Genomic DNA, 17485 nt, shown 5'->3' on the forward strand with positions numbered 1-17485 from the left:
CTGATCCATTCTTGCTGTGCCTCAAGAGAAATCCACGTTCTCGTATCATTCCCACAACCCAACTCACAACAAAGTTAAGTACATTTGACCAGCGGAATTACATTGCCATGTCCAGGATTCTCAGCAATGTTTTCCACACAGTCATCTCTGTCTACCAACAACGCATCAAAAGGAACAAAGAAACCCAAGAGCTGCACTCGGTAATAGTCCAGGGCAGGGAAAACTCTGACACAGAACAATGCTAAGTGACAGCATTACTGTGCTGAGGCACTGTAACAAGCTGCTTGTGCTCACCCTTGACTCTTTTCTTGCAAGGCAATTCCCTTGCTTTGCCCTTCTCGTCGCATCGCTTGCGTTTTTGCGCAGCCGGGCCGTGGGAGGAAGCTGGGATGTCAACTGCAGAGAACAGTCCAGGAGAGAACAATCAGAAAATCTGAGGAGAAAGACAGCGCATCCAACCCAGATGCCTGTTCAGTATCTGTACCTCTCTCTGGTGCCTTCTCAACCTCTGTCTGGTTCCCCAGACTTTCTGCAAGGCCGCTGTTGAGAGGAAGGCCACTCGTGTCAGCTTCTGGCAGAAAGAAGACAAGAAATAATTGAAGAGCATCTCTTTGGAGGAAGGTTTCAGCACAGTCAGCCACAAGCTTCCAACATTCAAGCATAGTTTCTTACATTTGCCTTTCCCCTGCTCAAATGTTGTGCCATTTCTGCAGTCAGCACAGACCTGCAATGCATTTACCTCTCTCCAGAAAAAAATCCACCCCTATTTTGACAGCCAAAATGCAAGCCAATATTTCACTTATCAGGACTCTTCCCTGCCCTCCCCAATGAATGGTTACCTGACATCCTGCACCCGCTCAGAAGTAATATTCATAATTAAGTCTTTCCTGATGCTTCATGCCACCAGGAACTCACCGTTGCTTGGTGGTACGGTCGGTGCGTTCCCACCGCGTTCCTTCTGGTGAAGAAAAGGGCAGTGGGCTTTCTGACAGCCTCCCGGCTGATTCTCCCAATAGCAGGGAATCTCACTGCGCTTCTTCTGAAGAGAGAAAGGAAGGAAGGGTCACAGAAACAGGCAGATGAGATACGCAAAGAGATGCAGCGCTCCAGGTCGTGCCTGAGAGAAGTGGAGAGCTCATCTTTAGGCAAACACTCACATCAATTTTCATATGTCTGAACTTGCAGTCGCTGCTGGAACAGCGACCCTCCATCCACTGTCTGCAGACTTGTTCACTTCCCAGAGCCGCTTCACAGTGGCGGAAGGCACAGCTGTCTCCCTGCAAGCAAAAGGAAACCACACAGGAAAATAAGAGTACAGCCTGAAACGTGTCCATGCTGTCAACCCAGGTTGTTAGCAGCAAGCACACAATCCCACTGCTGATGAAGGTAACGCATCACCAGCAGGTCTCCCCCTGCTCCACCCCTTCCTCTTAGAAGTGAGGAAAGGGAAGAAAATCCAGGCAAAAGAAACCCAACCATACCTTAAAGCAGATGGAGTAGAAATAAAAGTAGCAGTCGACTCCTTTCTGAGGCATGGGGAACTTCTTAGAGCAAGTTCCTCTCCAAAGGAATTCCCCGCTCTTGGAAAGAGCCGGCTGCACTCTTGGACTGCTTGGATCCCCAAGCTCACCTTTCAGATTGGAACCCTAAGGAAAGAGTCAACAAGGGAAGAATCATGAGGAAGAAGCATTTTCCCAGCTTTCTTCCTTTATGCTGTGTAGACTCTCGAGGAGTCTCGGAAGCAGCTGGCTGCAAGAACTGTGCCAAGTCTAGATCCAACTTGTGTCTAACTGCCACGGCTTCTCCCAGCAAGTACTGTCCTCCATCTCATCACCAGTTATATACCCTGCAGCACACATTTTGCGTTCCTGACATGAAAAAGACTCCCTTCATCTTCTCCTCTTGCTGCAGCTGCAATGGATGCACTGGTACGACTCACATGTTTGACAAACGTACAGTTCTGGCTTACCAGGCACAGCTGCAGTCCTTCTCCCTTCCAGCTAACACACCAGACAATGGCTGAGCAGCACCGTCAGCGAGAGCGGGCAGCACCCGTCAGCCACCACCACTATCACTGCCAGCCGGGACGAGAGCTCACGCAGCGTGTCCACACTCCTGCGCAGCGCTCACGGCTGTGGCACTCACTGGTGCAGCCACGGCCCCAAGCACCGTGCTTGTGGTGTCACAGTGCTTGTGATGTCACAATGCTTGTGGTGTCACCGTGTTTGTGATGTCACAGTGCTTGTGGTGTCACCGTGTTTGTGATGTCACAATGCTTGTGATGGCACAGTGCTTGTGATGTCACCAGACTGACCATGTCCCAAGCTGAGCACCCGGCTCTCCACCTTGTCTTCAGTAGGGTTAAAAATATGCTGCATACAGCACAGCCAGCGCTCCATGGGTCAATAAAGCACAAATTGCACTGCATGAAGGCAAGTCTGTGCTCTTCTTCCTTTGTCATGTCTGAGAGGAAGGCTGGGGTCCGGCAGCAATTTTGCAGGGCTGTAGTGGCAGTGCTCAGTCACAGCTTGAAGCAGTGATTGAGCACCTGGTGGGAAGGCAGGGCCAACCCAGGGCAGCTCAGGTGCACGCAAACCCTTCCCAGACATCAGTGGAGGGTTGGCAGCAGAGGCAAGGGTGCCCGTCTGGAGATCCCTGCTATCTGAGGCCTTCCAAAGCCCAGCAGCTTTTTTCCTTTCTTTCTGTTGTCCCCAACTGCTGCACTTGGGCAAATCCTCACTTGCTGCAGCCTAGGACTTTGCCACCTTGTTATTACTGCTGTGCTTTCCATTGCACTGTAGCATTACACAGGGGAATGATGACAATTCATCATCCTCACCGAAACGTGTGACAGAATCTCACAAAGAATCAATTTCCCCTGGAAGCAGCCATTGGGAAGGGCCTCGTTTGAGCTGGGAGCTCCTCCCCAGCCCAGCTTTTCTGCTGAGACTCCTTCCAGCAACCCCGCAGCACCAAGCCCAGCTCACCTCTTTGTTCAGGTCAGTCTGAGCTGTGCCCAGGTCACACACACGCCGCAGCGGTGCTTCTGAGGGCTCTCCAAGGATGATCCTTCCAAGGAACGCTCAGAGCTCAGTCTCTGTGTGCAGCACGCTCACCAGAGCACCAGCTCTGCTCACCAGCTGAGGGCCAAACCTCCCACCCCAGCAATGATGTGACCTCAGCACGGTTCCGCATCACTTCTGCACTTTCATTATAAGCAAAGGAAGCGGACACCTCCTAGATCCAAATTCTAAGAGACCGACACAAGGGGCACCCAGTGGGGTTATCTGAAGTAAGATAACAGAGAAATTAAGGTGACTCTTGGGCAGCCATCTTGGGTCACCCTCTCGCTCAGGCACTGCACGATTGCACCCAGGAGATGTTGCCTCCAGCTTGAAGGCTGGAAGGATTTGGGCTCCCGAACAATCAGCAAGCTTTGGGAGGAGCCAGCCCTCTGGTTTTTACGAGGACAGACACGTCCTACTTGGGAAGCCAGCCCGGCGAAGGCAGAACAGCTCTGGTCGTGGGCCGCAGCTTTGCACTGCCCGGCTCCTCAGGGGTAGGGGAACAGAGCTCCCAGCCTCCCGTAAGGGTGGCATCAGGGGGTCAGTGCAGTGCTATCTGCCAGCTTCTGCTGCTCCACAAGCCTTGGGAGAAATCTTCACAGTCTTTGCAAAGATCCTGAAGCAGAAAGACATCAAGCACATGGCTGAGACACACCAGAACTGGAAGATCAGGGTGTGTTGCTAGGGAAAAAAACACATCCCCAGGCCCTGGCTGGATGAGCCTGCCCCACATGCCCAGGCTGTGGGCTGTGCAGCTGTGCCTGGCTGTGCAGTCCCAGCTCAGAGCCCATCGCCTGCAGCAGCACCCTTGCTCCCTTTCCTCCTGCACAGGACTTTGGGGGCTCTCCTGCAGTCCATTCTGCCCTTCCTGGCCCCGATAAGCTGAAGGAGACCCAGGCCCTAAGGGGGTCTGAGCACTCTGGGGTCCCTCTGCCTGCAGCTCTTCTGAATGTCAGAAGCAGGAGCCGAATGTCAGGAGGCCTCTGAAGAACAGCACCATGAACCTGCATGATGCTGAGCGCAGACACAGCTGCCTTGCTTCTGCCCTGCCTCCCCCGTCACCTCCACCTTTTTCTTCAGTCACTGCCTATTAGGGCATGCACATTTGATGTCTTAAAATTAATTCATATTTTGAGGTTTACTCTTTCTTCCCTCCCTTTTCAGCACCAGCTCGCAAACTATCAGGAGTGCAGACTGGAAGCATATTTCACTGCCAAACCCTTGGGAAGGGGCACTGTGTAGGACCAGCACTGGTGTGGTGAGGTCAAATACTGTGGGAGGGCAGTGACAGAGGCATGCCCATTGCCCCCCGAGCTTACCCTGTGTCTGGAAGGCTCTGGGGTCTCACAGAGTACAGTCCCAGCTGTTCTGCCAGGGGTAAGCTTTACCAGTTGAGTTAGAAGATAGAGTGGCAAAGCTGTTGCTGCACAAAGAAGTTGGAAATGCTGTTGATATACTTCACCAGCTGACCCAGCACTAACATGAAATGTGATGTTGCAAGGTGATGATGGTAAGGAAAAATGGACAGGCATAAAAACACTTCAGGTGTCTTGTTGGCTAAAGGTAACCTACTGCATATGACCCAGTGAAATACTGCTGAGTCTGCAAGTAAGGAGCTAGGTGAACCGGAAATCTATGGTTATTTCTGTCTTCTATCCAATTAGATACTTATATGGTAGAATGGGTATGGACTTCGTCACAATCAGAAGAGGAAAAAAGATGTAAAACTGAAGAATTGCCTCAAATCCCATCTAGTTGTAATGCTCACAGGACAGGAAGCAGAACGGTTCAGACAGAAGGAGACGGAAGAGAGCTCTTTTTCTATCATTGCCTCAAGAAAGAAAAATTAATGCTTGATAAGAAATATAAATTACCTGGAGATTGACGCATAAGATGGAGATTCTGAACCATCCTTGAAGAGAATATTGAATCTAGAGGGCCTGTGCTGGGTTTTTCTGTTCTGAAGCACAGCTTATAAATATCTGAACTGCAGGAGGCAAGTGGATGGGGCCAGGCTCTGTTCGGTGGTGCCCAAACAGGACAAGGGCAACAGGCACAAACTGGAACATAGGAAGTTCCATACAAACATGAGGAAACACTTCTGAGAGAGACAGCCCCAGAACAATCTACACAGAGAGGTGCTGGGGTCTCCTTGTCTGGAGATATTCAAAACCCATCTGGATGCCTTCCTTGCTGTAGGGAACTGCTTTAGTAGGGGGTTGGGTTGACAACCCCCAGAGTTTCCTTCCAGCCCCTGCAGGTCTGTGACTCTGTGGGCTGCTGGTTAATTCATAAGGTTTGCCCCAGGTTCTAACTTATAACATATCTGTGGTTTTAATATTGTCTCCTTCCTCTTAGGCCTGTTACTTTCTGCCAAATTCCACTCATCCTAATTTGAGCTGGTAGGAGTTCAGTTGTTTTCCCTTGCTTCTTCCCTGTCTTTTCCTTTTTCCTTTCTTCCTTTTCACTTCTTCCTTTTCCCTCTTTCCTTTTCCCCTTTCCTTTTCTCCTGCCTGGTTCCTGTATCTGTACATCCATAACTGTACCATCCTTACACTTTGCTTTTACTGTATGTTTATTCCAAAGCTGCACAGCTTTTGTTATTTCATGGAGCTCTCGGAAGTCCTGGCTACAGTCCTGCCATAAAAAACCTACATAGATCACATTCACAGAAAACTTGTTGATAGTAGTACCAATTCCTTCCCCTTGCCCTTGAAGCCCTTGTGCCAGTTTTCCCCATCTTAACACTTCAGTGTTCTCCCTTAAAACAGGCCTGTGCTGGTCTGCCTTGCCCCCTGTTTATCTGGACTTTTTATCACCAAGGCTTCAGTCTCAGTGGCTCTTCAAGTCCCATAGACAGACCTTTACGTGTAATGCAGTAATTAAAGCATGTGTTATTGTTTGCATTCTGTTTCCACTTTGACTCATCTATGTGCAACGTTTTCAGACTGTTGAATGATTTTGACGGTCTCAGGGTAATATATGTTCTACTTCATTATACAGTGGGCTATGTATTCTGAAAACAAAGCGAACAGGAGCGTTAATGTGTAATCCCTTAATGTATTTTGCTGCATCCTTACCATGCTTTGCTTGCTGACCAGCAGGCCTTCTCTCAGGCCCATTGGGTCTGGGTTATGTCCTGCTGCTGAGCTCCAAAACATCTCTACTGCTGCCCATGGCTCTGCCACTCAGCACTGCGCACTGATCATCTCGGAGCATGAGGTGGCCGAAGGGAGGGGACCCCCAGTGCATGCAGTAAGCAGGCAGAGGAGGGGGCTCTGCAGTGCAGGAAAACCCGCACTCCTGTGTGTTTGCTGTCTGTTGTGACTGAGGGATGAGCTCTTCTTCTGTTCTTTGCTGTCCTGCTATCCACAAGAAAGCTCCTTTGCATAATTAATGATGTGGCCTCTTCTAACATTACTGTTCCATTTGCTAATGCTCTTTCCAGCTTGCTCAGAAATGCTCTCCCACAGGTTCACGACAGACCTTAAAATCTGCACTGGATTTCACGTGGTGCCAAACTAAGGAGTGCTGTTAGCAAATTGTCACAGAGGCAGAATTTCCCTTTTCACAGAACTGCTAATAATGGCAACCTCTTTCAATACTGTTCTGCAGTCGTTATTGCTGAGCGTTTGTCTGTCACCCTATGTTTGTAAGATTGGTGAATCTGTGACGGGTACGGATGGGGCTGGGTGTAGGATCTGGATCTATAAATAAAAGTATGAACATTTAACTGAAGGCAATTAGCTGTCTTTTTCAGCAGGATCATAGCACTTGAGCAAGCTGTCTTCTGTAGGGAGGAGGATGGAATTGATCACTTCAGGGATGCCTGCTGGACAGTTTGAGATTACAGTCAAGAAGTGTGGGTAATACCATGTATCATCATGTGGTTTAGTGGGGTTTAATTGGTGCTAATCTCATTATTAGTTTTTTCTATGTGGATAGGCAGAATACAAGAAAATTTTACAGATGCCTTTTGTGTCCTCTCTTGACTACATGAAAACAAAATACTTGATGTAAGGAGGAGTGTACCAGAACACACTGCAGCAGGAACCTTCTCTCCATTGTTCCACTCTTTTTGCATGATCTTGTGTTTGTATTGTTACTACTGTTAATGCCATCAGGAAGGCAATTAAGCGTGCTTTGCTAGTGTGCTACTTCTTGTTTATATTGTTTCCCACACAACACAGTAGGAATGGAGGCCAAAACCTTGGGCCAAATTTCTTGCATTTTATATTTCTTAGAGGGACTTTTGCATTCACGTACACACCCATGACATCCTCTGCACAATGCTCTGAGTGGAGCTGCCTCATGATTAACAGTGATCCATTACATAATTAAGTACATCTCAGATGAAATAATTATTTGACTGTCAATTCTCCCTTTCCATGAGACAAGCCTTAAATGTGTCTTTTTAAAGTTGTCATGCACTGAATCTACAATCCATTGCTAGCAATATAGTTAGGTATAATGACATCACATAGGATGGAATATTTACAAGACTTAAGACCATTAATCAGGGGTGAGATGTGATTGCAATTAAGCTTCTAGGGTAGGTTTAAACTCCTCTAGCTTTGTGTAATACGGAGTCTTTAGGATAACAATAATGACCTTGGAATTACACTCACCTTTGAGCTCTAAATCAAATTAATGTCAGGAGCCTTTCCATAGATCAGCCCCTCGTTTGCCTATCCTGCCAGGTTAAACTCTGTGCAGGAAATGGATGTGGACAGAAGATGGCTTTCTGCTGCTGCCGCTGTGCTCAAATTCTGCAGCCTAAGATCACCTGAATCTGAGATCTCACAGAGCCCTCTGAGGTTTCTCTGCAGTGGTTTTCTGCTGCTATTGCACAGCACGGAATAGCTGGGACCCATCCAAGCACGGCCGCGCTGGCACTTCCCTCGCACCGGTAACTCTATTATACTCAGGAAGTGCCGATGTGCTGAAGGCAGCCTGTCTGCCACGCCAGGGCTTACACAGATCAAATGCAGACTGCAGATCTGCTTTCAGCCCTCACGAGCTCCTCTGCCCTAATCCCGCTCTAGCACTCCTTCCGTGATGCTCTCTGGGGGTTCACTCAGTACCTGTGCCTCCGTTTCTTCAGTCTCTAACAGAGAGACAATATCCAAAAGAATGCCTAAGACCTAAATAGTGTTTGTGAAGTGGACGTTACTGAATTACTGCTGTTAATCTTTGGTCTCATACATACTGAATATTTCGTGCCTTTGTCATTGACAGGTGCATCGCTACAATCGCACTCTGTTCTGTATTAATTCCACTTGCAGAGTATGTTATTAAAAACAGATCTCTGCCTTAGCATGTACCTTCATTTGTCATATGGAAGAATTCCCAACCGCCTCTGTGTTGGCACTGTTTTTTCTAGTTTTTTCTTTTTCCTAGATCATAAGGTTACTCTGGATGGGTCCATTTGTCATCTCTCTGCCTTTGTCTGCATAGAGTTTATGCGCTGCTCTCGTGGCTCATACTTGGAGTTTTTGATGTTACTTTAGCATAAAAGCACATTTGCAACTAACGCTAAAAACTCTGTTTAGGTTATGAGAATTTCATCCACCTTTTTTATTGCATGGGCCATACAAACATTTTCTGTTAGTTCTGGGGACAACTCTTTCATTACACCTAACAGGGATGACTGTTTCTCATTTGTGAAAATAACCAAATCCACTTTTTTCTAAAAAATTTTTCCCAAATGGGACCTCCTCAGATTGCCAAAACTATTCAGAGGGTTAAATATTGGAAAGGCAGCTGGACATGTACAAATAACAATTAATGACTGCAGACAGATGCTGAAAAGTATTGCTTGCCTGTGAAAACAAATTTGTTAAGTTACTTTATTAGATGTATTGCAAAATGGAGATTTCAGTGGTGTCAAAAATAGGCATGTCTTTTTTTTCTCCATTCTTTTTTCCCCATTTTTTTTCCAGCACTTATGGCCTTTAATAACAATGTGAAGCCTGACAACCTATTCCTGATTTTAAGCTGTTAGTTTATGTAGTTGTTTGTCTGATCTCTTCCTTTCACCACCCAAATTGAAAATGCTTCTTTGTAGTGAATGGGCTTTGAAGTTCTCTTAACCTCTCTTTGGACAATTTCCTTTTTATTTTTTTAGAGCATTAGGGACACTGAGAACCTGGAGTGTATCCAGAGAGGGGCAAATGAACTGTAAAGGGTCTCTACAAATATGTATGTTTCAAGTATCTCAAAACTTCAGCTGTTCATGCATTGCAGTTTTAAGTGTCTAGGCTTGATCTGTAGAATTCCAAGCGAAAAAAAAAGTAAGAAATCAGGATTTGGATGAATGCCATCTGAATGCTCCACTGGAGTTTCCTGACTGTTAATACTTTGCAATTAACACAAATGAGCATGACCACTATGAAGTCCTGCACTGCCTCAATAGATTCAGGCTGAAGTAGTGCCTCAAAAAAAAAAAGAAAAAAAAGCATCTCCTAATATCCAGAATCTTACTACAAGAACAGTTTGGCCATTCTCCCACACCGACAAGTTCTAAGGGTCTGTTCTGCACATCTGAAATAAACACAGGTGAAAGTTGATTGAGTACCAGGGGGCCAGAAGAATTCCTATGACTCTGTTCTTGCTTTTGTGGGCGTAAGTCAAATATCCTACTTGGGACAGGCAGGCTGTGGTAATGCGAGAGCAGTGTGGTGCTGGATTCTTCACTTGAGAAAAATGATAGGACTGTGTAGAAAACCAGAAGTGGTACCTGCTGCCATAAACAGATTTTCTTTATACTTTCATTTCAGGTAGCTGGAAACTCCGGGAAGTTCAGAGAAATAAGGGTGTGGAGAAGATGAGATATACTGTGTATTTCTGATCATCAGGTGATTGCACAGTTATTTTTCATATCATAAATTCTTTTTCAGGGCTGCATTTTTTATCTGCTTTTCTAATTATAAAATCTTCTTCTCCTTTGCCTATGTTCATTTCTTCCAATAATGTAAAACATGTACCTAGCAGGTATACCTTTTTATTTCTGATCAGAATGCCTAAATGAGAAGCTTTCCAATTTCACAGACGTGTAAAGGATTTAATGATGTGCTTATTTGCCTTTTCTTTGTCAGGAACCGTAACCGTATGTCCCTCGTACTTCAGACTCTCTCCACTTCCTCAGCTAACCACGTGAAAAGCAATATCTCTCACATGTAGGTTATTCACAAGGATAGTTTGTAAAAGGGCATCAAGATGAATAAGGATGTAATGTCATCACTGCAGTGAGAATGGGTGAATGCTGATACCATGTGCATTTTGGAGCATTATTTCCCTTTTCAATCCCCTTGTTAGATTCCGTTAAGTTGTATTACGTAACTGAGTACCACATACTACTATGATATGAGCTGTGGATGCTGGAGTCCGGTGCATTTCTCTGACAGTGCTTCTGCTTATGGTAATCTGTTGATGAAGCTGTGAGGCTGCAGTGCTGCTTTCAAGGGCTCAGGCGCTGGATTTTTTAGCACTTAGGACAGCCAGTTTTCCCTCTGTTTTTCTCTCTTGATTCATCCCTGTCTGAATACGGCCCTTGACCCTTTCACTGTAGAAACCACAGCCACTTCACCTTGAAAGAATAATTACCTTAATTGAAACAACCATTACATATGGATGCACAGTAGTGCCCTGATTTTCATAGACCCTGGGCAGAAACATGCAGGTCTGAAAGTGTTTGGTGGTTGGCACTAGTAACTGGGTTGCAAAATTAGGTTCTAACTCCTGACTCCACCCTCTTCCAGAAATACACCTCCTAGATCAGGCCTCAGACTGAGCAATAGCCGGTTTGGATGATGCTCCTTGCCTTTTTGTGAGATGACGTGAGAATTTAAAGGTGTACTCAGGGAAGAATTGACTTGTTTGCAACCTTCATAGCATGCACTTTGAAAGCCTTCCCAGTTTGTGGCTTGTTAGGGTTTGAGGCCTGGGACGGCTCTGTGCCATGGCACGCTCAGCCGTGGGTTGGGGTCAGGGTGCTGAGGACAGAGCTTGGATTTGTTAAGAGCTAAAGGGACCAAAACACAAAGCCAGATTTGCCGTGGCCACGTCCTGGTGCCAGGAAAGGTGTTCCCGCAGCAGCAGCACGGCTGTGCGTGTTTCTGACACGGGCAGCAGCGCCTCGCGTACCCGGGGATTGCGGGGCTCCGTGCGGTGAGGGCACAGCACGGCACGGTGGAGCGGGGCGACCCTGAGCAGCGCTGGGGACAGGCGGAGGGTGGCGGCTGCGTGGCTTCGTGGCGGCTGCGGCTCCTCACAGGGAGCGGAGGGGCAGCGGCAGAGCCCGACGGAGCAGCGCGGAGCCGCGGCTGGGGAGGGCGGAGGGGTGAGGGAAAGGCTGCTGCGAATTTGGGCGGTGCCGTGAGAAGCCGGGGGTCGGCTTTGAGGGTCTTCGTGGGCCCCTCCAGATCGGCACGTTCCGGGCTTCCACGAGTCTGGGATTCCCGCCCGCCACCACTGCGCGGCTCGGGACGCACGGAAGGCGCCAGAACGGGGAGCACAAACCCCGCCCCGCGCGGCCGCAGCTCCGCGGCCCTCAGCACCGGGCTCGGTGACGGGGCGGGGCCGCGCGCTTCATTGGCTCCCGGCGACGGCGGCGGGGCGGAGCCCGGTGGGGGTCTCGGCGGCGGAGCGGAGCGGATCGACGAGGGGCGCAGCGCAGCGCTGTGAGGCCGGCAGGATGCTGGAGATCCAGCTGGACGATGGCGGCGTGGGGGGGTACCCGGGCGACGACTATTGCTCGGGTTCGGTGATGTCGGAGCGGGTGTCGGGCCTGGCCAACAGCATCTACCGCGAGTTCGAGCGGCTCATCCACTGCTATGACGAGGAGGTGGTGAAGGAGCTGATGCCGCTGGTGGTGACGGTGCTGGAGAACCTGGACTCGGTGCTGACCGATAACCAGGAGCACGAGGTGGAGCTGGAGCTGCTGCGGGAGGACAACGAGCAGCTCCTCACGCAGTACGAGCGGGAGAAGGCGCTGCGCAAGCAGGCCGAGGAGGTGAGCCGGCCCGAGGGCCGCCGGCCCCGGCCTCCATCTTGTGCGCGGCGCCGAGCCGGGCGGTGCGATGCGATGCGATGCGGGCGGGGGGGGCCGTGCGTCCCCGGGGCGGCGATAGCCGGCGGCCGCCCCGGCGGTGCCGCGCATCGCAGGCCGCGCTCCCCGCCCCGCTCCCGTCCGCTGCCCCCCGGGCCGGGGGCGGCCGATGGGGACGGCCGCGGGGATCGGCGCGCTCCGGTTCTCCCGCATCGGCGGGCGCGGCCCGTGTGAAGGGGAGTGGGAATGGGAATGGAAATAACCCCGCGTGGCTGCGGTGCCACGAGTTCGAATACCAGCGGCACGCGGATGACTTGAAAATTCCTGCTGGTTTCTGGTTTGAAAAGCGACCCTTAAATTGTTAATTTCTTCCCTGTGCTTCTCCCCCGTAGAAATGGTGGCCCGTCTCGTTACAGTAGGCTGCGCGCAGGCAGACGCCGCTGTTCGGGGCGGAGCGCTGCCCGCACGCACGGGCTCGGACGGCCGCCGCCCCCTGCCCAGGCTCAGGGGGTCCCGGGTTCGCGGCGCTGCGCCGGGCGCTGTGCGGGCTGTGGGAGCGCGGCCGGCCTGAGGTCAGCGCCTCGGGCGGGGACAAAGGAGAGGAGGCGACGTGCGCCGCTCTGTCCCTGCGCGCCCGATTCTGCTGAAACCACGAGCATCTTCTTGGCCTTAGGCGAGGCCTGCCAGCCCTGGCCTCCAGAAGCTGCTGTCTGTGCAGTGGGCTAAAAGCATTGGTGGTGCTGGAAGTCCGCCGCCCACCGCGTCATCCTCATGTCTTTACAAAACTACTGAAAAAGGAATACATATTTGCTGTGTTTTAAGATAGGAAAGAGGATTTCGGTTTCAGGAGTCTTGCTAAGAGTCAGGTTTTGATTTGCTTAGATGTTGTAAATGAAATATCTTCAGAACTCCAGGACAGTGTAAAGCACCGTGCAGTATTTTAATGGAGGTGTTCTGGTTGCTGAATAGTGATGTGCAGGAATCTTGCTAGCTGGATGCTGAAGAGGACTTAAGCCCAGGATGCTTATTGTCCATTACTAATACTGAGAGCTATAACCAGGCCTTAAGTTTTAAGTATTAATAAATCTTATAGCTAATCTTTTCAAATTCTTATGAAGGCATGTGGGGATTGAAAAATAGTCCCGAGTGCGCAGGATTTCATTCCATAGATCCAGTATTCTGTAGCTTCTGAGAATTAAATGGGTGGAAATGTGCTATTCATGGGATGGAATGGGACTTGAGGTGTGGAGTGGAACAGCCCGATGGAATGATCTTGCATCTTTGGACTTGCATCTTTCTGCTCTCGGCTTAGCAGGTACAGGGTGTGCTTCTTTCGAGTGTGCCTGTTCCTGGAAGCAGATGTGGTGACAACACTTACATCCCCTGCAGGGATGCTTGGGATCCACAGCAGAGTGCTGTTGACAGAGATGTAAAAAGCACTCTGTCATCCTCAGGCGCATCTGAGCTGAATGGGCAAAAAAGTATCTGCAGAGAGCCGTGTTAGCAGAAAGGAATAGATAATGTGCTTCTTATGAGAACAAATGAGTTTTGTCCCTCTACATAGCCTCTGTTATCAGCTTATGTATGTAAGATGCAGCTATTACTTCCCTTTGCACTTGCCTGCACCTGTATGCCTCTTACTGTGCAGCAGATTAACTGTTATGGAAGTGAAAACCTCTGCATGTTACAGAGAATTCTGCTGTTCATCAGTTCATAGTAAGCAGAGAAATGCTTTCCCCATCAGAGCACGCCTTGCAGTTCTGTAGCAGGGAAGCCCATCTCTGTCCCTGAGCAGCATTCAGTGCTGTGTGCTTTGCCTGTGCAGCTCCTGGGTCTGCAGCTTCCAGTGCCACCTTCACTGGCGGATCCTCCTCTGGGAACAAGGTTTAATCCCCCACTCTTGATTTCTCTGCATGTATCATTCAGCAACATTTCAACAACTAAAGCAACACTGGGATGCTGGGAGTTGATGATCAAAAAGTAATTTGTTCTTCTGTTGCAATATCATGTCGAAAGACCTGGGCTTCTAATTACACTGTTAGTTTATTGATTTTAAGTGAAATAAAACCAGAAGTGGATGTTGTTCTCTGGCATAAAAATTGTGTGTCGTATCCTCTTGTTACCGCTACTGCAGAACCACCCAATCTTGCTTTTACATAAGTGTATTGGGATTGTGCATATAGCTGTGTCCTGTTAAATTAGGGCTGTGTGCACAGCCTTCGTTTCCCTTCCCCTGAGTGCTCTGAAGGAAAGATTTCTGTCTCGGTATCCTTCCACGTGTTTCCCCAAGATGGTTGTATACGATGTCTTTTAAAACAAACTTTGCCAAAAGCAAAGCTTTTCTAGACATTTTGACTGCAGAGTGACTCAATATTTTCCACTTGCCCTGAAATAGGGCAGCAGAAGCACCTGGACAAGAGCGTTGAAATCAGAAGTTCCTTGAAATGAAGCAGTGCTGTCAGTCTGTGATCGCAGGGCTTAGAATATAACATTTCTTTTCCTTAACCTCCAAACTACTGAAGATGTAGAACGGCATCAGATTTTTGGCATTTTTGTGTTCTTCCATCTGCTTTGTATTGTGTGAGTGTAGGGAAATGACTGATCATATGGCACATTTGCAGAACTGCAGCACAGGCTGTCCAGAGAACTGGGGGTGCCCAAGGGCAGGCTGGATAGAGCCCTGCTCTATGGGTGGGACTGGGTGCTCCTTATGTTCCCTTCCAGCCCAAACCAGTCGATGATCATGTATTTATTTATCTTGAAATGAAGTTCCTGTGGATGCTTTCAGGCTGATGCCCCCAGTAACTTAGGAAGGCAGTAACCACTGTCAGGATGTGAGAAACACTCAGAATCAATAATTTTTTGTCAGGCAAAGATCTTCATGAAGAAGGAAATGTATTCATTGCAGTAATGGGGCACAGCCCTTTATAGCAAGGGAAGAATTGTGCAACTTATCACAGAAATTCACTTCATTAAATACTCTCACTCCAGCACCTCTCCTGGTGTTACTGTTACTCACTGGTTGAGCGTATCAAGCTCACAGTCTTCACAATGTGATTACTAAAATATTTTTCCATATCAATTTATCATCCACCTGTTCTTTCATCTTTCAGTGGGGAACAAGCGAACAGTGCATTCTAGGCCCCTCCATTTTTCAAGGGTGACTGGAGGGCAGTGCATATTGGGCCCACCTACACTTCTTCATTTATCAAGGGGACAGGAGGACAATGCATGCTAGATTCTCCCTCTCTATTAACTTATCGTGGTCTAGGTATGCTGGCAACCAAGCTACTTGGCAAACTTACTCTACCCTGTACTAGGCTATGCCCCAATGATTCGTTGTGAACAACAACCCCTGCGGCCATTTTGTAGGAAAGCTTAGCAAAAGTCTGTATCTTAGTTAGCATTGTTCTACTGCAAAACACAATTTACTTCTCACAAGATGTTTTGCCATTGGACAGGACCAGCACTAAGGTCACAGGCACCAACTTAAAGAAGCATGTTTACTTAAATTTAAAGCAGCAAGACAATCAATTCTTTACAAGGGTAGATAATGGCAGGACAAGGGGAAATGGTTTTAAGTTGAAGGAGGGAAGGTTTAGGTTGGATGTCAGGGGGAAGTTGTTTGCTGTGAGAGTGGTGAGGTGCTGGAGCAGCTGGAGCAGCTGCCCAGAGAGGCTGTAGATGCCTCATCCTTGGTGATGTTCAAAGACAGGCTGGATGTGGCCCTCGGCAGCCTGGTCTGGTATTAAATGTGGAGGTTGGTGGCCCTGCCTGCAGCAGGGGAGTTGGAATTCAGAGCTTTATGATCCCTGAGGTCCCTTCTAACCCAAGCCATCTGTGATAATAAGTGAGATGATACAGCAAGAATAATAGAGAGCAAGGCAATGCACCTAGCCATTACTGCGTGAGGATTGCAATAGTGATAAAAAAGATGCATCACCAATTGCCCGAATATTTCACCATCGTCTAGATTTCCAGTTGCTGGGAGCCCCAGTTGCAGTGAGGTCTTGGAGAGCCCTTCCCTATAGCTGGGGGCCCTACGCAGTATATCTGTTCATAGATGAAGTCTCCAGTTTTGCTACCAGAGGATCCAGCTGTTATATTGTTGAATAAACAAGTTTATGTGACAGTTAGGCAGAAACATAGAATCACAGAATGGCTTGGGTTGGAAGGGATCCCAAGGATCATCAGGTTCCAACCCCCACTACCGCAGGCAGGGCCACCAACCTCCATGTCTGGTACTGGACCAAGTTGCCCAGGGCTCCATCCAGCCTGGTCTTGAACATCTCCAGGGAAGGGGCATCCACAGCCTCTCTTGGAACATTTGGTTTCATTCTCTCTAGGATTCTACCTCAAATCCAGCTAGGGCTCAAGGAGGAACCAATGAAGTTTGTGTACTAGTAGGCCTTGACACAATGATTCTAAACGAGGAAAGGTTAATACATTTTCATAACGCTTTTCTAAGCTCCATCTCTTGCTAATGAGAGGTTTTGTCCAAGATATTTTGCTAATTAGCTTAAGTATTTGTCCAACATATTTTGCTAATTAGCATATGTATTTGGCTAATAGTCAGATACTGATGATATATAATGCTGAGTTGTGAGATTCATCTAGAAGTCAATTTTGGTTCCAGGCCTGCTGTTCAGGCCTTAGTACTTCAGGAGAAGGGAAAGGAATGGTACTACTTTTTGGTGGCAATCAGAAGGCCTGGTGGAGAAAGGTCTGGTGAGGGCCCTGCCTGCGGAGCAGGCTGCAGGGCACCTGCATGGCCCTGGGCTCATGGCATGGCACCAGCCTGTGCCTGCTGCCTGCTTGGTGTGCTCAGACCTCTGACAGGTGAGCAGAGATCATGGGTGTGCTAGCAGAAATCCCCACGGGAAATCAATTTTATTTTGTCCAATGTTAACAATTTTTGATTTATGTAAACCTGGATTCTTCTTTGCTTGCAAGAAAAGTGTGGTGTGCTCAAAGTGCTGGCTTCCACAGAGGTTGGTGGGACCCCAGCTGTTAGGTGACCACGAGTGTATGTGCAGCTGGAAGCTTCCACAGGCTGTGTGGCCTTCGGGCTGCTGCTCTGTGGGGCACAGAGGGGCGGCGAGGGGCTCTGCCAGGTTGGATCGGCTCCGGGTGTTGTGTGGTGGTGCTGCCAGTTCACCTCCAGCACGTGGTGGCTGACCGGATCCAGTGGGCTGACAGCAAAGTAGTGTTTTGTCCAGTGGGTGGCTTGCAGCATCAGTTGATACTCAGTAGAATTTTTAAAACAAATGTTAACTTAATATGCACATTGATACAGTACAAAAATAAGTACCTGGTGCTGCTTAGTAGATCTGGCTCCTTAATAATAAGCTTTTACAGTTAATGCTCTGTA

The 17485-nt window shown here is 48.6% G+C and overlaps 1 protein-coding gene across 23 annotated transcripts in view; it reads left to right on the forward strand.

Moving 5' to 3' along the window:
* The first annotated feature begins 11624 nt into the window (after window positions 1–11624).
* The window catches only part of MAPK8IP3 (mitogen-activated protein kinase 8 interacting protein 3), a 73430-nt gene continuing 67569 nt past the window's right edge, over window positions 11625–17485 (forward strand). For 11 of the 23 annotated variants that reach the window (XM_019620877.3, XM_010719898.4, XM_019620880.3 and 8 more), the window contains exon 1: window positions 11626–12078. In XM_019620877.3, the coding sequence (XP_019476422.1) occupies window positions 11761–12078 (318 nt within the window). In that variant the 5' untranslated portion in view covers window positions 11626–11760. Of the gene's footprint in view, window positions 12079–17485 lie in introns of all 23 variants that reach the window. The other 12 variants (XM_010719899.4, XM_010719905.4, XM_019620885.3 and 9 more) reach the window with 4 other exon arrangements.

This window comes from Meleagris gallopavo, chromosome 16, assembly GCF_905368555.1.
Source record: "Meleagris gallopavo chromosome 16, MGAL_WU_HG_1.1, whole genome shotgun sequence".
NCBI classification, from domain to species: Eukaryota; Metazoa; Chordata; class Aves; order Galliformes; family Phasianidae; genus Meleagris; species Meleagris gallopavo.